We start from the raw sequence: 22,719 nt of genomic DNA on the forward strand, positions 1-22,719 counted from the left end.
AAATGTCCTCAGATATGCTCAAGTCTGAAAGGCACAACTTCTAATGGTGATCCTGAACACCTGCAGGACAAGCAAAAACTGCAATGGGTTTCCTCTAGAGCTCCTTTAAGAACAAAATTGCAAAACTTAACGTTTCACTGCTTCACTGCTTAAGCATCAAATTACTGATCATGAATTTTGGGATATACTGCCAAATCTGCCATCATGCCCTCGAGGCATTTGCATGGAGCGAAATTTTTATATGCTATGCCAATAGAAATCCTTTATTAAGAAAATCAGATATAAAAAGATAACATATAAAAACCCTTTTGGGTCGAACCACAGATCCATTCCTACATAAAGTTATAATTGTTCTTATATGGTGATATTCCATGTAATACATTATGAACTATAAAAAGAAAACACTGAAGCTAAAGCATATAAAGAGAACATAAAAAGCATCGGTTCTTGTGATGTACTACAAAAACAAGACAACTCATCAACCCTCTATTGGTCACAACAAACTTTCACTGTTTACGACGGCTACCTCCTAAATCCCATTTTCCTAACCTGACAGGAATCAGCAAGGTCAACATAAATACCTCATACTCTGCCCACTCAATTTGAGCTGATATGCTTAATTTACCTACGCCGAACATAGTAAAAAAACCATACTGCTGGTCCACCCATTGACTACCAACTATCATCTCAAGGAAGCTCAGAAGGATCCGGAGGAGCTGAACAGTACAGCCAGTTTGTTCCAGTCCAAAGACTCCATGTTCGAAGACATGACATAAGTACCAACAGCCACAGCAACAACCCCAAACAACACGCTTTTCATGCATCCATTGCTACGAGATAAACGTCCCAAGAGAACCTTACAGTACTTGTCTGCAGCACGGAAAGATGCTTGATGACCATTATCTTCTCCTTTAGATAAGTGGCTTTCGTTCTGGAAAATCAAGATCTAGAGGTGTTAGATCATCAGCTCGATTTAGATATGCTGCATTTTTCATCTATTTGAGCACTTCACATTAAGAATTTGTTTACCTTCTGCCTAAAGCTCTTAATAGTCTCCCTCAGAGGATCAAGGGACCCACTTTTCGCACTGAGGTCCTTCCATTCCTCAGATAGCTTTTTCAGAAGAGAAACACTTGCTTCCACATTCTCAAGGTAGATCTTGTCCTGTTTACATCCAAACCAAAAACCTTGTGATATGCTCAAAATGAGCCGATAACATCTTAGATGCATTCAAACATACACACATACCACATAAGGATAAACTGTTTCTTCACTGTTCAATCAATAAAAGGATAGCATTACGTACCCACTGCTTGTAACAATCAGGGTTCTGAGTCAGACACCAGATGCTAATTGAAGTTGCTTCCTTAGATAGGTCAGGCACACCTGCAACAGAGCAACAAATTTCAAGTTCAAATACACAACCTGAGCTAATATGCTATCAAAGAAATAAAACCACAACGCAGGACAGTCACTTCATTCTTGCACTTACCTTCGCCCGCTGCCTTGACTGCAAAACTGAAAATCTGCAGCGTAACTTGCTTCATTGCTTTGCTTCCAGGAGAACCAGCAAGTGCCAACTCTTTTAATATTGGATACGCTGCCTCAAACCTCTCAGTTGCCTGCACATTAGCCAAATTCAATAGAATGCCTAACACAAACCTGCATCTACAACTGCAAGTCTATAAATAATCTGAAGATTGTTCTAATGAAACTGACCTTGATTCGAGCAGAAGAAGCAGGGAATGTAGCTCGCATCAACAGCTCAAGAGCTGAAGGCGGCACGAGGCGCTCGCCCTTTCTGACAGCACCATTCAACAAGATTGAACGAGCTTTTGGGGCAGACAAAATTCTAAAACCAGAAGAGATAAATTTTCAGATTTAAAGAAAAACTTATAAATGTGCTTTCAGCCAAATGTTTCATTTGTACCCACCTCTCCAATAATTGCAAAATTAAGTCCCTGGACTGTGTATTACAAGATCTTCCGCTCACCACCGGGAAGAGGTTATGTACCCATGAGTACATACCTACAGCTAGGTCTCCCTGAGAGGCCTACCAATTCCAGAATTCATGTTTGGCATAAAAATCATATAATTGATACAAAAGCAGAACAAATCCCATGGTTACAACAAATTATGCACTCTCACCTGAGCAATCACCCAAAGAATAACTGGAAGCTTATCTTGTCCTTGATATTTCGGATCTTCCCTTAATGTTGGCAGAAGATTGATCAAGACATCAGGTTTGCGTCGCAAAACCATTGCCAAAACCACAAATATAGCAACCTGCAGAGTCAACAGTAAGCAATACAAGTTTTTAAAATGTAAGAAAAAGCTGGGATAATGCAATACATTCGTAAGGGAGATGACATCTTCCAAACAGTGATCCTTATATAGGCACCCAAAAGCAATATATCTAACCAACAAGCTGGCATGACAAAAATCTATGATTGATTCTTCTCAAGATGAAGTCTCGTGCACATGGGGTCGAAGAGGTGATTGTATGACAGCCATAGACAAATGGACAAATATGATCCTGAGCTATCACTAAGTATTTAAGGACCCCCTGCATACCACAACTGATTTCTTAAGTGTGAGGAGATATATTTAACGTGAAAGTTCCAGAGAGTTGTCAAGCTAAAGTCTTCAGAAAGGCCTATTTCAGGTAAGAATATGATCAGAGTGGATGATTCGGTCCAAGATTCAAAACGAATCAAAATAAGATTTTACCTTATACTCCCCCTTACCAGAAATTGATAAATACTCACAAAATAATAAAATTTAGATTTTAGTAACTATGACAGTGTCCATTTCATACTTTGTAGGTGTAATAATCATAAATCATTCATAAAGGGTATTCACTTGTCACTGTTGTCAGCTAATAAAATATGCGGCACACACGTGTTCATTTCCTAAGAAGCTAGCTCTGTAAGGGAGGAACACAATTTCCTCTATTTGTAGTCATTAACAAAGCGCTTCGGATGATTGTAAGGTAGCCGTAAAGAAAAGGTCGCATTAATGGTTTTAACATTGATAGGTGTAAGGATGGTATATCTTTGGTTAGTCTGCGCATGATATCAAGAGCGGGAGGTCAAACCAAATAAAGAAGATATTGGTCTACATTTCCTGATAGCTGATGTATCTTTGTATTTAATATAATAATAATTAACGTGTGTTCGTCTTTATCACATATTCTTATGTAGTATGTACCTATTCTTATTTTACAAGCAAGATTGTTTTATTTACATTTAATACGATGGATATAGATTTGATTGAGCCCAAAACTCAACAAGGAAAATGAAATCAGTATACAGATACTTCATAATTCTCTTATTTATTATTTCGGATAGGGCAACAAATTGTTTAGGAATAACTTCAGTGCATCTCATAATGGTAAAAAAAAAAATCAACATTGAAAATCATGCACCACTGATTCACTGTAGTGCAAATATTGTCAATAACTGAAAACAAAAGGGCAATTAATGTACACAGCTGTAATTAGCGATGACGAATTGATGATGATGATGAGAAGTGTAATTAATATACAGAACTACAGAAGTAACTAAGATACCATTTCCAAACAATAAAACTAGTTACCTGAGCCTTCGAATGACCCTGTTGAACCACCTTTTTGGAGCCCTTAGTAGCTACTTGTTGACTTGCTAAGTCAGCAACAATGGTATCCAATGACCATAAAACGAATGAACCAAGTGCCTCAGAAGACCGCTTATTGATCCAGTCAGATGATGTCTTTAACACATCTTCAGGTACATCATTCAAAGGAACCTATAAAGCCAATTACAAAAACATCAGTTTCTATACTACAACACGACATGCAAAAGTTGTCTAACAAACAAATTAGCTGAAATACACAGATAGAGTCATTCTGTAGCAACAAAAAAACGACAGATAATCATGATAGATGGCTCTGTTGGAATTATAGAAGTGACAACTTAAAACCACAACTAGTAAATAAGTTAGACTTACTAAGAACTTTCACATTAGTTAATAGTAAGCAATGATACTCGAAATTCACACCTATATGCATGCTATGATCTTTAAGTATAATAATGGTTCACGACATACATAACAGAATGGTTACAACTTTGTGAGCAATGTCTGAGGAAAGCTACAAAGACCGGCATTAGACACATTAAATAACACAAATTACAAATTCAACGTAGGGATATGACTGGTTTCAAACAAAATCTATAATACCAGAGTCCAGACCAACTTCAAGTAACAGTGTTTTATCATAGTAATAAAAAATTGTGCCAAATTCCAACTAAATACAGGATAAGGGTTCACACCAAAGTATATACAGAATGCAAATCAAATACCGCTTTTATGATCCAATCCTAAACAGGTCAACGCTAAAGATGCTAATTATAAGAATCATAATTATTAACTTTCTATAGGAGCAGATTTTACTGCTTTGAGGCAATCGGTCAATGCTTTACATGAACTTTGGACCATAAAGTTCAATAGTAAAGCCCTTACAACGCAATGTGATAACCCAACATGAGTTAGGTGTGAGCTGCCATCTGTACAAAGGTTTGTTACTTTTTCTGATAGTTTTGTGACATTCGTAAAGGCGATAAACGATGCTCATCAATAGTGTGTTAACTAGCCTCACCCATTAATCATCTTTTACGCACTTTTATGCATCCGTGGACATATCCAAATTGTTGCAAGTCACGTTTAATAAAAGTAACATGATGATGAGCACCAAATCTATCCATTAATTAACAGACATATATCCATCCGAATATCATTACGAGGCATTAAGTTGTGAACAGCCAATTGTGGCAAATGCCGATAAATTACAATCAATTTTCAGGTGAAACCATGAATCTTACAATTAATCTATGCCAGTTTGAAAGATCATTCTATATTATAGGTTCTCTATTTCCATATAAAACATCAAGTACAATGGCGTGAATTTCAAGGAAAAGTATTAATTGCTTCCAAAATTAAAGCATTACCAACATTTCCATCAAATCGGAACGAAAGAAAAACATGCATGCCCACCAATTCCAAATCACAACAATGTTAATTCAAATAATAAAACTCACATCAGCCAATTTCGCAACTGGGGATTCCTTAAACATTTTAGTCCAAGGAAATTCAGCATTCTTAACAGCAGAAAAAGCCCGGCCGAAATAATCAGCAAATCTCATCAGCTGAATATCCTGCTGCGATTCATAAGATGCCTAACCAAAAATAGAATACGAATCAGAGAATATTCAAACACCAAAATTGACCAATAAAGAACAAAACTTTACTCACAGAAACATCAATTAGAAACGCAGAAAGATCCAAAGCATCAATTTTCAAAGCAGCTTCAGCAACAGTTACTTTAATCTTCTTAACTTTCGGTTTCTTAACTTTCTTTTCCTCCACAACAGCCACGTTTTCTTCCTCATAATCACTATCGAAATCACCATCATCCTCATTTCTCAATTTCGATTTCGGATATTCCAATTCCAATTCCGCCAAAGCTTTCTTCTGGGCCTCGATATTCCGACGGCGTCTCTCTTCTGCATGTTGTTCCACGGAACTGAAAACATTAGATTTATTACCATTGGTCTGGATTTTCTCGAGATCAGTGTTGGAATCAGGTTTGGTTGATGGTGTTTTCTTATGACGCTTTGGGTAAACCACCTTCTGCCAACCGTGATCAGCGTTGCTCATGGCGATGGCTTGTTGTTCTCCTTCAAATAATAATTGTTCGTCCATTTCTTTCCTCGAGATTAGTGTTGACAAATTTTTTCTGGTTTTTGGTTTTCGGGAGTTTTGAGGATGGGGAAATTTTTTAGAAGTGAAGGAAGTGGGTTTTCTCAGGGAGGAGTATTTATAGTGGTGGGAATGGAGTCAGGTGGGTAGTATATTACGAGAATGCCCATTACAAATAGGGATTTGGATTTGTGGATTTGTTAATTAAGACTAAATATAGAAGGGAATTAATCATGGATATAATTGAATGACTAAGTTTAGCTTATTTTTTTAGAGATTTTATGGTAATAGAATATTTTTTTTTTATAGCCATAAAAATATTTTTCAACTTACTGTGTAGAGGATTTTAAAATACCGATTATGTAACGACGGATTATTTAAAAAAAAAATAATGCGCCGTCTATCTATGTCGTTTTATAGTTATGGAATTGGAATCGAACTTTGTTGAACACAAGATGCGAGCTTATATCTTAAATAGGGATTAAACTATATCACGATATTTGCAATTGCTATATCCAATCAATTCTCGTTAACAGTCAAATAATCGTTAAAATACCGATTATGTAACGACGGATTATTAAAAAAAAAAAATTAATGCGCCGTCTATCTATGTCGTGTGGAATCAAACTTATATCTTAAATAGGGATTAAACTATATCACGATATTTGCAATCCTCATTAACAGTCATATATTTCACCGGATTTTGATGGTAAGGATTGATTGACAATCCATAATTGAATCTTCTATAGTTTGAAATACATACACCGATGTTGTTCCTTGAATCTTCTAGGCACAGACCATTAGCAAACACCGTATCACTTATCTGGGAGAAAGATTTATAGCAAGGGAGCAGATCCACGAATCTACTTTGGTTGTTGTTTAGTTGTCTGTTTAAGAAGGTGAGGGAGCTTATTAGCCACTACAAATATCACGGATAAATCATACTAGAGAATATTATTTACCGAAATGGAGACTTGAGAAGTCCATTCATATCTCATACGTATATTGTGAGATTGTGGGCAATGAACAACTTGATTATGTTGCGTTCGAAACCATGTTTGGGACAATATGTCAAACGGTTGATTATGTTGATCTGCAAACGAAAATATCACCGTTGCCGGCCTCCTCGTAGTTAGGAAATAAGTATTTAGATTGGCAAGTGGACTTGAGAGGGCAATCCATGCGGATCAATGCTTCGGGAGGACCTAATACAAAGACAACGAAATTTCAACAGGAATTGACACACAGACCGGTTGCAACATTGAACCATTATTGGTTCAAAAGCAATAGTGATATAGTGGATTAGATATATTTAATTTCAACCCCCCCGACTGTTATAATTTGAATGCTACAACTGCAATTTCTGCACCGATTGCAACTTTTGCAAATTGTGAGTTTCTTGCATACCCTCACGTGAACCCATAAAATCCAATTTGTTCACAAGTGGATTGCATGGATTGTATTGAGTTTTCTCATACAGGGGTATTTATAGTGGTGGGAATTGAGTCAGGTCTTGTATTACGAGAATGCCATTACAAATTAAATAGGGATTTGGATTCATGGATTTGTTAATTAAGGCTAAATATAGAAGGGAATTAATCATGGATATAATGGAATTATTGAGTTTAGTATATTTTGTAGAGATTTTATGATAATAGATTTTTTTTTTTAGCCATCAAAATATTTTTCAACTTACTATCTAGGAGGATTTTGAAATACCGATTGCGTAACGATGAATCATTAAAAAAAAAAATTAATGCTCCGTCTATCTATGTCATTTTCTAGTTATGGAGTTGGAATCGAACTTTGTTGAACACAACATGCGTCTAACGAGAGCTTATATCTTAAATAGGGATTAAACTATACCACGATATTTGCAATTGCTATATCTAATCAATCCCATTTAACAATCATATTTTCACCGGATTTTGATGGTAAGGATTGACTGACAATCCATAATTGGTTTGATTCAAATAGGTTTGTAGACCGGGAAGTATGGATGCCAATGGATTGGTTTGGATTAAAAAAACTTCGCTTGAGCCATGAGATGATCAAAGATTTGTAATAAGAGTACAACCCTACAACATTTTTGCCTAGATAATAGATAACGATCTAGGTCATCTTCAAAACAAAACTTTATTCGGAGTGTGATTTCGTTAAAGTTTTTCATAGCTTCGTCTAAAACACCCATGTCCACATTGCCACTCTATCAACCTCTACCAATTAATGAGACAATGATTTTTCCATAATCCACTCTAAATATAACATACACTTATAATTATGCAAAAAAAGGTCAAATCAACACTACACTACATTAGATTATCGGAAAAAAAAAAAAAAAAAAAAAAAAAAAAAAAAAACTAACTGTACACTACATCTAAACCTAAACACCATATCAAAACCTAAGAAAATACTAAGAAAAAAATAGTATCCCTAAATAAAAATTAGGAAGGTCCTTTATAGGACAACGTTTGAAGATCAATATTTTTCTTAGGATCACTAAAAATTTGGAATGCTCAAGCCTCCAATGTGTAAAAAAAATTCCACGCCTTTAAGCCTCTTCGAAAATCGTCGTCCTTGTCTTTTATGTGGTTCAAAGTTGGCAGCACTGTTACTTTAACATGAATTTTCAAGAAATCGTTTATTCTTGTTGCATAGTAGCATTGCCATGGTTGAATTTCGAGCCAATGATTATATTATCCTATTCGAACTGGAACCAAAAAATTTAAAAAATTAAATTTCTATGTGAAAAAAAATACTAATAGATAAAACTTGTTTTTAAGTTGTTTACTTACTCACAAATGTTCTTGTATTCGTTACATGTAGGTAGCCTAGCTAAGCCTCAAGTTCAATATAATTCTATTAGTAGGCATCTTGGATATACAAACTCCATCTATATTCTTTCTACACATTATCTAAAAAGAATAAACAAGGAAATAAAAGAAAATAAAAAAGTAGTATTGAAAATAGTGTAAAACGTTGTAAGAAGATGGATTGTTGATAGAAATCCTTGGTGGATCACTGTGTAAATAGGGGATTACACATTTACCCTTTAAAATAGGCTTCACATTGATGTCACAAAGATTATGATAGACTTGCGAAGCGACGACCCCTATAATATGATAACAAGCCTACGAGTATACACTCAACATCGTGTATCCAAATTCCAGATACATTAGATAGCAAATTGAATGGCTGAATTAACTTTGATGACAACAAAACAACCTTATTCCACAATCACAAAGCCCAAAAGCCCAAAACTTTATTCTCTCTCTCAAAACACATAAAACAAAACAAAAATAACGCACACCAACACCAGCAACTCCAAAATCAAGACCAAGACAGATGTCATGAATATCGTGTAGTATCAAAATCAAACGACTCATTAAGCATTATTCCTTGGGTGCTTTGTAACCAATTTTGTATTCCAAATCAACAGCCGCCTTCGCAAGGTTTGACATAATGTGCTGTAAAAGACATGTGTTAGTAAAATAGTACTCCTTATTGTGTAATTGATAAGAAGGCTAAAATTATAAGTTTAAGTTTTGGAAGAACCTGATTATAGATATTTCATATTTGCTAGGAAGTAGGAACTACTCCCCACCAGCAAAAAGACTAAAGTATCTCTCCGTCCTCTGTATAAACTCCTCCTAAGGAGTACAAAATGACCATTTGTTAATAATTAATAATATATATAGTGTGTGCTCAAGTGTATGCATAACATTGTTATTTGAGATTGAATGAAGTGGCAAAAGGTTCTCATCAACTGTGCATTTTTGGCAAAAAAAATGATCTACATATGTAGTCTCTATCCCAACTCTCAGTGCTATAACATAAATCCAGCTATTAATTATGACTGCCTTGTCTTATAAGCTAAGTATGATTACCTTATTACCAAAGCTCTGGGAAATAATGTACGTTCCTAGTATATATCAATTCAAAACCTTAATTACTATTTCCTTCAATCTGTCCCGAACTAAATCAAGAGAGTGATAATTAATCATACCTTCCATTCAATTAAATCATAGCAACTCGATACATCAACAAGTTTTTCAGTGTATAGCGAAAGAAGTGCATATGTTGCTGCCTGCAAAAACATAACATTTTTCTTAGCATCTTTTTGTTGATTATAAACTTTTGAAGACACAAGTGAGACTTACATTTGGTATTTTTGAGGTTGGTTGCAAGGAACTAGCAACTTTCTCTTTGTACTCCATCAGCTCAAACACCTAAAAACATGAATTATCAATTAGGACAGTAGGGGAGTGATATTCTCTATCCAGCACGCGCTTAGTATGGTGGAACTAATGCACCGACCTATGATATCGTGTCGCATCCACGAGCCAACATCGCTACCACAAGACGATCGCAACATCACGCCGGAACTACACACGGCAAAGGATACGGACTCCTATCCATAAGCAATCATGACCAAGGAGTACTTGCACTAATCCCGACCGATCCCCATCGATCACGACCAAAGCTACTTGCTCGGTCATCACTCCTCATCATCACAGCGCAGACCTATGATAGATATTTCTCACGTGCTCCCATGATCCACACCCCACGTTGGTGACATCCTCTACACGTGGAGGGTGAGGATACACTCCGAATCTCTATAAATACCACTCCTATGAACTACGCCAGACCTGATTCTACTCGAGCCCAAAATTTCGTGAGTAAGATCGTGAGGCGCTTATCCAAAAGCCGAACTCGGTCTCACCCATCCATCCATATCAGTCCCCCAGAGACTGTTTGTAAGGGAATATCACATCACACCTTTACAAGGACATACATCTTAAAAACACGTACACATTTGCAAATTAATCAATATAATTAGTCTTTTACCTTGGGCATATAATCCATAAATGAACTTTCTTTGAGCCATGGGATTATCACATGAGATTTTGATAAAGAGTAAAACCTCACAGCATCTTTGACCAAATAGTAATCCAATTCATCCTCAAAGGCAAACTTTTTTCCGAAAGTGTAATGTCCTTGAAATTGTTCATAGTCTCCTCCAAAAGACCTAAAGTCCACATTCCCACTCTCTCGGCCTCTCCCAATTAACGAGACGAGGGAATTTCTATAGTCCACTCTAAAAAAAGCATACACCTACAATTATGAGAAAATTAAAACATCATCAACACCATACTACTTCATATCCTAAAAGTAAAATTACAACCTAAGAAAATACTAAGAAAGTAAAGTACCTACCTCAAGGAAAAAAAAAAAGTTTTAGGAATGTCTTTTATAACACATTGTCCTTGTAGATCAAACTTGTTCTCAAGCTCTCTAACAAATTGGAATCCCCATGCCTCCAACATGCAAAAATCTTCACATTCCTTCTTTAAACACCTTAGAAATTTGTCGCCATTGTTCCTTTTCAAAGTCGGCAACATCGTCTTTTTAACATGATCTTTAAAAAATATTTTGTAATGGTTGTAAAGTAGCATTGCCATGGTTTGATTTTGAGCCATGGTCTTTATTATCCTATTCAAATTGGAATCCAAATTAAAAAATAATTAAATTTCAACGTGAGCATTAAAAAAAAAACAAACTATAATTGGTGTTAGCATGTTGTTTACTTACAAATTGACCTTATTGTATTCCTCACGTGTGGGGAGCCTAGCATAAGATATGCCATTGATAATGCAACGAAGCTGTTCCAGTAAGTGAGCTATTTCTTTATAGTTATTGTAAAATATCTTCAGTTCTTGGTCATTAAGAATAACTTTGAAGTCTCTATATTTGTTTTTGGAGGAATCCAAGATTGTCCACATTGTCAAAAACCGAGTTTGAGTATTGGGATGACAGTATATGAATTGGGGTAAACGTGAATCAGTCTTAGAGGATTATGGATTTATGGTGTTGGGTTAAGTAGAAGCATGGACGGAGTTAGGATTCTAAGCCAAAGGTGTGAGATTATGTGCACACCCACTCCTACCCCACCCCAAAAACAAAGTATGACGTTTTTTATTTATATTTTTTGTCAGAAGGTCTACATAATAAAAATCAACAAAATTATGCATTTATTTTAAATCACAAAACTAGAGTGCGTTGACTACTAATAATTTAATATGGAATGACAAAATTAACTATGATATTACTAATTCTATATATATCTACATAATCTAGTCCACAAGTCTACAACAATTCAACAAATTGTTAACTTCCTATAATGTTATAAGTATATACCATATAACCCTACTATCATGGGAAAAAACTATAAAAGATTAGTAAAAAAATTAACTTGTTTTGTGTTTTTTGTTTTTTTTAAGTGAAAATTTTATTGATAATGATAATGAGTTTTACAAATAATTATGACAAGTGTGCAAGCTGCGCGACAATTCCTTTATCAATTTGTTTTTTGTTTTTTGTTTTTTGTTTTTTGTTTTTTGTTTTTTTTGGATTGAGGTCTAACGCTTGTTTAAGAATTGAGAATGAAAGAAAGGAGGGAGAGGTTACAGGTTTGTTATTAAAATGTTTTTTATTAGTTTTTTTTTTTCATACTATTTTTTTTTTGTTGATTATATTATCACTATAGTTGTGAAAATATAATTTTGGAAGTACGGTAGTAGAAATTTGCTAAAAACATTGTGAGGTGAGAAAGTTATTATAGTTTGAAGATTTTTCTAGACAATTAATTATATGTTAGTAGCACTAGCACCCCTATATTCATCTATGAGTAGAAGATAGTGTTTTTGAAAACTGAGTTTTGAAGAAAAGAAGATTTATATAAAGAGAAGTATTGTAGTACGACCACCTTGATAGTAATTTAATTTAACGTTAACTAATCCAACAGCAGCAGCAAAAGTAGACCATATTGTAATTGTCTTCCTTCTTATGGACGTACATGTAATATCTTCGTCAAAACAAAAGGCGCCGCAACTCCTCTCTTTCTGTCTCTCTCTCTCTCTCTATTTAGGCAAGAAAAAAAGAAAAAGGTACAAGAAGAAAAAGATCTGAAATCTTAAGAAGAAAAGATTTTTTCATTGAATTGTTGGTCGTTGAATCGTGCGATTTTTACGATTTTGTCGGTTCGAATCGCGATTTTAGAGCGATTCCACCATCATCCGATTCATACCTGTGATTCCAAACTATTGTACTTTGACTCGACTTGAATCGTACGATTCGACTCGTGAATCATACGATTTTGACAACACTGCATATAACCCTACTATCATCGGGAAAAAACTATAAAAGATTAGTAAAAAAATTATCTTGTTTTGTGTTTTTTTGTTTTTTTTAAGTAAAATTTTTATTGATAATGATAATGAGTTTTACAAATAATTATGACAAGTGTGCAAGCTACGCGACAATTCCTTTATGAATTTGTGTTTGTGTTTGTATTTTGTGTTTTTTGTTTTTAGTTTTTTTTTTGGGTTGAGGTCTGACGTTTGTTTAAGAATTGAGAATGAAAGAAAGGAGGGAGAGCTTACGGGTTTGGGTTTGTTATTAAAATATTTTTTATTAGTTTTTTTTTTCATACTATTTTTTTTTTGTTGATTATATTATCACTATAGTTGTGAAAATATAATTTTGAGAGTACCGTAGTAGAAATTTGCTAAAAACATTGTGAGGTGAGTAAATTATTATAGTTTGAAGATTTTTCTAAACAATTAATTATATAGTAGTAGCGCTTTTATAATCTCAAGACTACCACACACCCCCCCTATATTCATCTATGGGTAGAAGATAATGTTTTTGAAAACTGAGTTTTGAAGAAAAGAAGATTTATATAAAGAGAAGTATTGTAGTACGACCACCTTGATAGTAATGTAATTGAACGTTAACTAATCCAACAGCAGCAGCAAATTCTTTCTTACGGACATACATCATACCAAGGTTGAATCACATCAGTTTCTACGATTCAATTCAACTTTTGTGTTCCTCCAAGTAGCCTTACCAAGCTGACATGGCATTCACTGAATGGCTGAATTAACTTTGATGACAACAAAATTACAACAAAAACTATAAAAGATTAGTAAAAAAATTACCTTGTTTTGTGTTTTTTTGTTTTTTTTAAGTGAAAATTTTATTGATAATGATAATGAGTTTTACAAATAATTAGGACAAGTGTGCAAGCTGCGCGACAATTTCTTTTATAAATTTGTTTTTGATTTTTTGTTTTTTGTTTTTGGTTTTTTTTTTTTGGGTTGAGGTCTGACGTTTGTTTAAGAATTGAGAATGAAAGAAAGGAGGGAAAGGTTACAGATTTGTTATTAAAATGTTTTTTATTTTTTTTTTTTTTTTTTTTTTTTTTTTTTTTTTTTTTTTGATTATATTCTCACTATAGTTATGAATATATAATTTTGGGAATATTTGCTAAAAATATTGTGAGGTGAGAAAATTATTATAGTTTGAAGATTTTTCTAAACAATTAATTATATGGTAGTAGCGCTTTTATAATCTCAAGTTACCACACACCCCTGCTTTTATAATCTCAAGGGTAGAAGATAATGTTTTTGAAAACTAAGTTTTGAAGAAAAGAAGATTTATATAAAGAGAAGTATTGTAGTACGACCACCTTGATACTTGATAGTAATGTAATTGAACGTTAACTAATCCAACAGCAGCAGCAAAAGGGTGGACCATATCGTAATTGTCTTCCTTCTTACGGACGTACATAATAGTATCATACCAAGGTTGAATCACATCAGTTTCTACGATTCAGTTCAACTTTTGTGTGTTACTCCAAATAGCCTTACGAAGCTGACATGGCATTCACTGAATGGCTGAATTTACTTTTATGACAACAAAATTACAAAACAACCTCATTCTACAATCATAAAATGACCAAAAGCCCAAAACTTTATTCTCTCTCTCGAAACACAGAAAACAAAACTCCATAATCAAAACCAAGTCCAGATGCCTCGAGTATCGTGTAGTATCAAAATCAAACGACTGATATCACTCCACGTAGTAATTCTCCTCCTTCTCCTCCTCCTTCTCCCTATCTCCACCACCGCACGGCAATTACTCCTCGTTCTCTCCAAAGAAGATCTCGAGGACACTCCCACAACAACAACAACCGACGGCCATGATTCTCCCACGTCACCACCCGAGTGGGAAGACGAGTTCGACAATAAAACCGAAGACGAACTCGACCCCGGTTCGTGGCGTCCTCTTTTCGAACCAACATCTTCATCTCCACCCAACACTGATCTCGAGGACAGGTATATTTCCAGCATTGCCAAAATTTTCGATTCTGTCACTTCTGGTGATTCGCAATTAATGGAAGAAGCTGGATTAGAAATTGAGGCAATGTCTAAAGAAGGGTATGCTCATGCGCAATCGGTGCTGGCTTTTTTATATGGAACTGGTCAGTTGAGAGAGAAGAGTGGTTCAAAAGCTTTTTTACATCATCATTTTTCTGCCCAAGGTGGTAATGTACAGTCAAAAATGGCCCTTGCTTATACTTACTTCAGACAACATGTAATTTTCATCAACTTTACTGTTAATTATATATCCATTTTGTAAAAAGAATCTAACTTTATTGTTAATTATATTATTATACTAGTTGATGATTTGGAATTGAATGTGTAGATGTATGAAAAGGCGGTGGAGCTATATGGGGAATTGGCGGAGACGGCTGTGTCTAGTTTTTTGATATCTAAAGTCCCTGTTACTGAACAAGTTAGGATAAATAGTGGCAGGGAGGAGAATAAAGAGGCGTTGAGGAAATTGAGAGGGGAAGAAGATGAGGATTTTCAGTTTACGGAATACCAAGCGCTGAAAGGGAATGCGGGTGCAATGTATAAGATTGGGTTGTTTTATTATTTTGGATTGAGGGGTTTGAGGAGAGATCATGATAAGGCGTTAATGTGGTTTTTGAAAGCTGTGGAGAAGGGTGAACCGAGGTCTATGGAGTTACTTGGGGAGATATTTGCGAGGGGGGCTGGAGTTGAGAGGAATTATACTAAGGCGTTGGAGTGGCTTACGCTTGCAGCTAGGCAACAACATTTTTCGGCTTATATTGGAATGGGGTATTTGTATGTTAAAGGTTATGGAGTTGAGAAGAAGAACTACACTAAAGTAAGTTTTTAATTTTGTTATGTAAGGTTTTGTACCTTAGCTAGTACATAGTAGAATTTTGCATCCATTGATATCTTGTTTATTAATCGTTTGATAGTAGTTGTCCCTGATATATTGACTGCCTGAGTTATATGATACCTGTTGGTAATAAGCATTTTTATGATAGATTGTAAGAATTAGCTTATTAAACCTGAAATATTGATGTACCGAAATTCCGAAACTAATATTGGCATTGCATGTCCTTGCATATGCTAGTAACTATCAATGAAAAAAACAGCTTATATATTTAAGCAATGCCGAACACATATATTCCGTAATAATGACTAAGATGACATGTTCCTATCAATACAACTTGAAATGTTTAGAAGATATTTCAGAGTTTTTTTGTTCGCAAGTTTGGATCATAAATTTTTCCTGCCCATTTTTCTGGCCTTTTGGGTAGTTACTTTGATGTACCCAGATATTGGGCTTGGTGTCACTTGTGAGTTTTATACATGTTTAGACAATTTTGTATTCCGCTGATGACCAATGGCACTTTTGAATGTTTTGACTTTTGACCTATAGAGTCAGTTTTGCATTAATAGGTTTTATAGGCCATAGTTTGTTTAAATCCACATCTTATGAGTTTTTAGTTACTTTAGGCAAGTGAAGCTCTAGAAAGAGCTCTTTCTACAATAATTAACATCTTGCTTTAGGACTGTACCTTTTCAGGGTTAGCAATTTTAATAATACTTTATTTATTCTCAATAAGTTTTCTTAGTTATGCTTCCAAACAAGAGATCACTTTGGGAATATGATTCTCTATTACCAATACTTAGACTCAGGCGGTTGCAAATAAGTTAGAATCACTTTCCATTACTTTTGGCCAAATTTGTTGTTCTTGAGGCCATTATTCATATGTTTGTTACTACTATTGTTGCTGTAGTTCTCATTATTAGGAGATAGCTTCGTATGCAGACATGAGAATAATACAAGACACCAGTTTTTTTTTTTTTTGAACAAGTTGGGGGTTAAGGCAGACCCCCGACCTGTTTTATTAAAAAAAACCCAAGAAACTTACAACCTCCCCTAAGAGTATGATCTTTAGAGGGAGTTCAATTACAAAAGAAACACATACAGACCTTCTCGTAAGAGGGAGGTTCCATACCTAACACTAGCTCACAAGAACGACTCTTACAATACCAAAACAAATCAAATCTAATTCTTCCTTCCACTAGTCCGTGTTCTTGAAAACTTATTCACTAGGTCAGCATGATCTGTCTGTAAATGAGCCTTCCCTTTGTTACAATCTCGAAAGAATTTGTCACAAGCTCCACAAACATACGTCATTCCGTATTTGTCATCCCATAGTTCTTTGATAAAATCGTCTAGAAATCGAAACTTTTTGTTCTTGAATAGAGATGCTCCTTTTTTAAGCATTGTCATAGTGGGATCATTGATCTCTCCGTGAGATAGAGTCAATATTTGCTTTTTAGCCTCTTTCTTAGGTATCACAACCTCAGTCCATTCGTTATTCGAATGCGATCTAGTTAGAATCTGAGGCATAACAACAGAGTTGATATCGGTATGGTCATCAAAGACCTCCCTTTCTTTTTCAAAGATATCATCATCCAAGAGTGAATGCTCCTCTACCCTGTGCAGTTAAATCGCTACATAGTTGAAGAGTGAGTAGTGAGTAGGTTTACTCGGTCGGGGATTAATCGGCATTAATCGCACGATTTTTTAGAACACTATATTTCCTTAGAAATACTTGTTAAATATATTTAACATTGAAATACCAACATAATGGAGCCAATTAAGAACCCAATCAATCAATAAACATTCAAAACACTCAATCAACTAAAATAAATATGATTAAAGTGTAGAACTTTAAAGAATTGAGGGTTGATCGAATCGGCGAAATGTCGAGTTTGATGTTTAACAATGAAATAGTGAACACAATTACTCGGCTAATCGGTTAATAATCGGCTAATCGGGACTAATTGGCCAAGTACTCGGGGAGTTTTTGAGCTTGATTGTGATCGGGGATTAAATTGTTACTCGGGTAGTCGGGTCGGCTAAGTAGCGAATAGGGAGTACTCAACGATCTACCAGTGCTGCATACTCTTGATTCTCAGAGTAAAAGAGTTGTAATTCATCATTGTTCAGCTCTTGGGTCTCAGGAATGATGGTTACACTGGTATCATCATGTCTACCACAATAATTGGTGGCTTTCTCATTCTCTGTATTCAAACACCTAGGAGGAGTAGAAGACATGAATGCCGTTATAGCACTTCTGGAGCCTTGTTGTGTGACTGGAGAAGATCTTTGAAGGACACACCACTGGAACAGTTTGAGTTGGTGTAATACATACACTATCCTCTATACTCAACCCATTATACGTGTTGGAGTATCTCATTTGAGGAGCTGATCCAGAACTTCTATTGATTTCCACTGGACTTGTCACTCTTGCTGCTATTTGACTTTGCACCCTTGCATTTCCACCACTAGCAACCTGAGCATTACAATGGCCAGTGGGACTACTCATCATATAACCAACATTGGTTAGACCCCTAACAGAAGAAGTAGAGGCCCCATCTCCTGTATCCTTTCTACTCTTGTTGTAGAAGTAGGGCTATTGATACCTTCAAATCTCTCTTCTGTAGGAATGGTTCTCACCACATTTCCTTCAGGTTGATTCAGTGTGCCCTCCAATGTTGGTACATCCACACTGCTACCATTAATGTGGTTAAGAGAAGTGTTCCTTGGTGCTCTAGGAATCCATGTTGATACAGTAACAGTTGGGGCAACAATTGGAGCACAGACAAATACATTAGTGATGGTAGTATTGGGACATTTAGTTGTTGAGTGACCAAATTTACAGCAGTAAAGCACGATGCCGGTTTCCACGGGTATTCCACCCCGACGAAAACAAATCTATCTGCACCCATATCAAGTTTAACATAATTTGGGTACTTAAAACTTATAGGTATAACAACACATGCCTTTGCAAAATCCAATCTTTACGTTTTTGAAGTAGCTTCATCCATACATTGAGGATCCCCCACCAAGCTTGCTATGTAAGAAATTTCATTAAAAGTCCAGAGTTTTTTTGGGATCTTAAAAAGCTTAACCCAAATTGGAATTGTGTCCACCTTGTCTCTAAAGGATTCAACTTCAACTGTCCAAGCACGGATCACAAAAATCTTACCTGCAATGAAGAGAGGTCCACTCTCAAGAACCATTTGTCTATCTTCATCAGTTGAGAACTTGATGTAAAACAGATCCCTATCTGTAGTTACTTCCATAGTTCCATGGAACTCTTCAGCTTCCATGATTTCTCCAAGACACTCTTAACAAAAGGAAAAGCCATCCTTTTGTCCAGAAAATAACCAACTAAAACATCTTTCCACTCGGCCACTCCTTCATCAATTAGATCTTTAGGTACCATAGCAGCACCATCATTAATAATTGGGGAGAAACTATTCAAGATGGTGGTGGTTCTTGTAGTACTTGGTTTCTTGAAAAGGGAACTCCATGACATATTAGAGTTGTTACCTGTAGGAGGAACACTCGCCATGATGCTAAGGAAGCACAGAAATTAGAGATCAGCTATCTTCTTCTCCATTGGTCTTCACACGTTACCATAAAAAGAAAGAAAATGGAGGGAAAAAGAGGATAAGATCTCCCGACCAACTAATTTAAACTATATTAAGTAAGTATTTGGTGCGCTGGATCAAAGGAGTATAATGTATTAAGTTACACCCTTTCTCCAACTTAATGTCCCCATGAGAGACATTTTAATGATTTACAAGAAACCAGTTGGTCTAGGGAACGTGATCAGAAACAGAGAGAGGAGAAAATGTTCTGTCCCTATGTATTTACTGGTTCAAATCTGTCACCCATTATTAAAATAGATCTACCCAATAGGAGGTGTATATTCGATGCTTGGGAAATTCTTTCAATGAAATTAGCACCATGTTCCATGCTAAAAAGTACATTGTAAGAAATTAAAAACAAAGTAAGGGATCATTTGTTTTTCAACTCTTTGAGGAACTTAAAACTGAGAGACTCCTCAGTTCTTTAAAATCTTGATTGCCAAAGAAAGAAAGCTCTCAATCTCAAGGCTAATGTCCAGTGCATTTCCACATTATGTGTCATTATCCTACTGTAGCCCTGTAGGGTCCTTGGTCCCATTTAGTAACACAAGCATACCTTATTCTGTGAAACTGTGAACGATCTCAAATATTTTTGGTTTCCGAATCCTGTTATGTAATATATATCTAGATGAGCTAGTTGTTTTTTATTACTTGGCATACTCACAGAAGAAATACATAGTATGTTTATATACTGGTATATGGGCAATTGCTGAATGCTACATAAACTGTCTGTGTATCTTCTTCCCATCCTCACTCTCTCTCTTCCTTACATCGCATGTCATTGTTTTAAGCAGTTAAATGGTTTCTTTCTTTTATTTAAAATGGTTTTGGTCTTTTTTCCCCACTTGTGATAGCCTCTAACAATACTTGTTATGTGTTAGTAGCTAGTTTTTTTAAAGGCCATGCACTTATTTATGAAGCTTAATCTTCTAATCATTGCAGGCGAAGGAGTACTTTGAGAAAGCTGCCGAAAATGAGGAGGCTGGTGGTCATTATAATCTCGGGGTGTTATATCTCAAAGGGATTGGTGTGAAAAAGGATGCGAAGATGGCACGCACATTTTTTATAGAAGCAGCCAATGCTGGTCAACCAAAGGCATTTTTCCAATTGGCAAAAATGTTCCATACAGGGATAGGGCTTACAAAGAATCTTGCGATGGTAAGTTTGTTCATTCAGGTTACTTATTTTGTTTTAGTGCTCTCATTTGTAATGGTTGTTTCATCTCTGCTGGTTGTGTTATACTTCTGTGTAAATTAATTTTAATGGTTTTTATACTTGTAAGTAAACGGATTTACGGTTAAAATTTGATTCTTTTTGTTCTCAGGCCACTGCATTATACAAATTAGTTGCAGAACGCGGACCCTGGAGTTCCTTATCAAGATGGGCATTGGAGTCATACTTAAAAGGTGAAGTGGGGAAAGCATTTGTACTGTACTCAAGAATGGCTGAACTTGGATATGAGGTGGCACAAAGTAACGCTGCATGGATTTTGGACAAATATGGGGAACACAGTATGTGCCTGGGAGAAACTGGATTTTGCACCGATACAGAAAGGCATCAACGTGTACATGCTTTGTGGTGGCAAGCTTCAGAGCAGGGCAATGAACATGCTGCTCTGCTGATAGGAGATGCATATTACTATGGACGGGTATGTGAACAGTTAGTTGGGTACAGCTCTGCTTGTTGAGAAGTAGAGTCCAAAACTGAAATTCTGCTATATCTTGTGTCGAACTTTTCATGCTCTTGCCCCCTGAATTTCTTTATCCTCTTTTTTTTTGCAGGGTACAGAGAGAGATTATGATCGTGCTGTAGAGGCTTATGTGCTTGCTAGGTTTCAGTCTAATGCACAAGCCATGTTCAACCTTGGATATATGCATGAGCATGGCAAGGGGCTTCCATTTGATCTTCATCTTGCCAAGCGGTACTATGACCAGGCCCTAGAAAATGATCCAGCTGCAAGGTTGCCTGTTACGTTGGCCCTTATGAGCTTGTGGATAAGGAAAAACCACGCCAACAGTTTTCTGGTAAGCTTCATAAAAAGTAATTTAGGAAGAAGTTACTCTAGCATGTGGGAGCAATTGAAATTATTCTATATTTGGAAAATCGCCTGTTACTTTGTTGGATATGTCATCCTGCTTTGCTCTTTGTTCAGTTTGTTGTATATATAGACCATTGAGATTTTTATTGATTAAAGGAAAGAAGAATGAGAAGAAGAGAGGAGAGAGATTCTAATCTGAAATTAGACAAAAGGTAAATAAGATATAAATAAAGAAATACCCAATCATTTCGATCAATAAGATTGATATACTTATCTAGTTGAAATTTTGTAAAGCAATAGAAGCTAGAATCCTCTTAAAAGTACTATTTCATAATGCAATTGTGTGCGTTTGTTGTATGTTTTGTTCTAGAAATGATCTGTGGTCCTGTTTCAGGTTGATATGATTGATTCACTACCTGAAGTTTATCCAAAAGTAGGAGCATGGATTGAGAATGTAGTCCTGGATGAAGGCAATGCAACGATACTCGCATTGTGTGTTTGTCTCATGACGGTACTCTACCTCCGTGACCGACAAAGAAGGCTTGCAGCAGCTGCTGCAGATATAGCTCTCCTGCAACAGCCCAACGAGCATGACATACCCGCACCTAATTAGTTCTAGATGGGTGGAAGCCGTATTATCCTTCGGGCACAAAAAAGGGTGCGAATTTTGTAAAGGTGTTTTTATCAATCCCCAAGTTTAGCCCAAAATTGTTTTCTTGTACCATCATAGATTCATAGTTGTTGCAGAATAGCCTAATGAGGCTGGAGAGGAAACAGGAGATACAAATGACATGTCCTTCCGTACAGAGCACTTGTGTGTTATACAACGGGTGTAAAATGCCACCAAAATATTTGCTTGTAGTCATGTTCTAGTTCTAGTTTTTCATTTTCATTTGGTTGGAAATTTTATTGAACATTTTCTCTGACACAGTAACCAGAAGGTTTTCAATGAAGAAAATTTCTTCTTGTATAACTTCAGGTAATTTCTAAGGAACTGAAGTTCCTCAATTCAGAATAATTACATTCCTCAATTTATAACTAAGATAATTGTGTGCTGTGTGTTAAATTTAATCCGTCTGACAATTCTTGAGCATTATGATCAGAGTATGAGACACCATTGTTGCTTTTACAAATAATTGCAGTAACACTATATAGCTATGGGCAATTTTTCAAAGTTTTTAAGAACCGCTTGAAGAGGCTGAACCGCTCAATTCTTCAGTATGATGATCTCGAATGAGTTGAGATCCATCTATATCTTTTGCTTCCCTT

The 22,719-nt window shown here is 35.7% G+C and overlaps 2 protein-coding genes across 2 annotated transcripts; one reads left to right on the forward strand and one right to left on the reverse strand.

The window, feature by feature from the left end:
* Nucleotides 1-234: 234 nt before the first annotated feature.
* Nucleotides 235-5,834, reverse strand: LOC147479092 (transmembrane protein (Protein of unknown function DUF2359, transmembrane)). Its single transcript, XM_086577234.1, has 10 exons — nucleotides 5,290-5,834; nucleotides 5,076-5,213; nucleotides 3,598-3,786; nucleotides 2,149-2,286; nucleotides 1,935-2,053; nucleotides 1,720-1,852; nucleotides 1,493-1,622; nucleotides 1,307-1,386; nucleotides 1,030-1,164; nucleotides 235-931 (listed from the first exon to the last, which is right to left on the reverse strand). Exons 1-10 carry the CDS (start codon nucleotides 5,737-5,739, stop codon nucleotides 698-700), a joined length of 1,746 nt encoding a protein of 581 aa, XP_086433360.1. The 5' UTR covers nucleotides 5,740-5,834; the 3' UTR covers nucleotides 235-697.
* Nucleotides 5,835-14,515: 8,681 nt separating this feature from the next.
* EBS5 (HCP-like superfamily protein) lies at nucleotides 14,516-22,492 on the forward strand. Its single transcript, XM_086577205.1, has 6 exons — nucleotides 14,516-15,174; nucleotides 15,286-15,774; nucleotides 20,355-20,570; nucleotides 20,737-21,060; nucleotides 21,194-21,436; nucleotides 21,845-22,492. The coding sequence occupies exons 1-6, from the start codon at nucleotides 14,608-14,610 to the stop codon at nucleotides 22,061-22,063; spliced, it is 2,058 nt and encodes a 685-aa protein (XP_086433331.1). The 5' UTR covers nucleotides 14,516-14,607; the 3' UTR covers nucleotides 22,064-22,492.
* The last annotated feature ends 227 nt before the right edge of the window (nucleotides 22,493-22,719 follow it).

This window comes from Coptis chinensis, chromosome 8, assembly GCF_015680905.1.
Source record: "Coptis chinensis isolate HL-2020 chromosome 8, ASM1568090v1, whole genome shotgun sequence".
Taxonomy (NCBI): domain Eukaryota; kingdom Viridiplantae; phylum Streptophyta; class Magnoliopsida; order Ranunculales; family Ranunculaceae; genus Coptis; species Coptis chinensis.

Bases quoted from the DNA above. Each gene is read 5' to 3' on its own strand.
- EBS5 (XM_086577205.1), top strand. From the start codon at position 14,608: ATGCCTCGAGTATCGTGTAGTATCAAAATCAAACGACTGATATCACTC. The intron at 15,775-20,354 runs GTAAGTTTTTAA...TAATCATTGCAG, and splicing joins AGAAGAAGAACTACACTAAA to GCGAAGGAGTACTTTGAGAA. The intron at 21,061-21,193 runs GTATGTGAACAG...TTTTTTTTGCAG, and splicing joins ATGCATATTACTATGGACGG to GGTACAGAGAGAGATTATGA.
- LOC147479092 (XM_086577234.1), bottom strand. From the start codon at position 5,739: ATGGACGAACAATTATTATTTGAAGGAGAACAACAAGCCATCGCCATG. The intron at 2,287-3,597 runs GTAACTAGTTTT...TTGACTCTGCAG, and splicing joins AGGGTCATTCGAAGGCTCAG to GTTGCTATATTTGTGGTTTT. The intron at 1,623-1,719 runs GTCAGTTTCATT...GCTAATGTGCAG, and splicing joins CTTCTTCTGCTCGAATCAAG to GCAACTGAGAGGTTTGAGGC.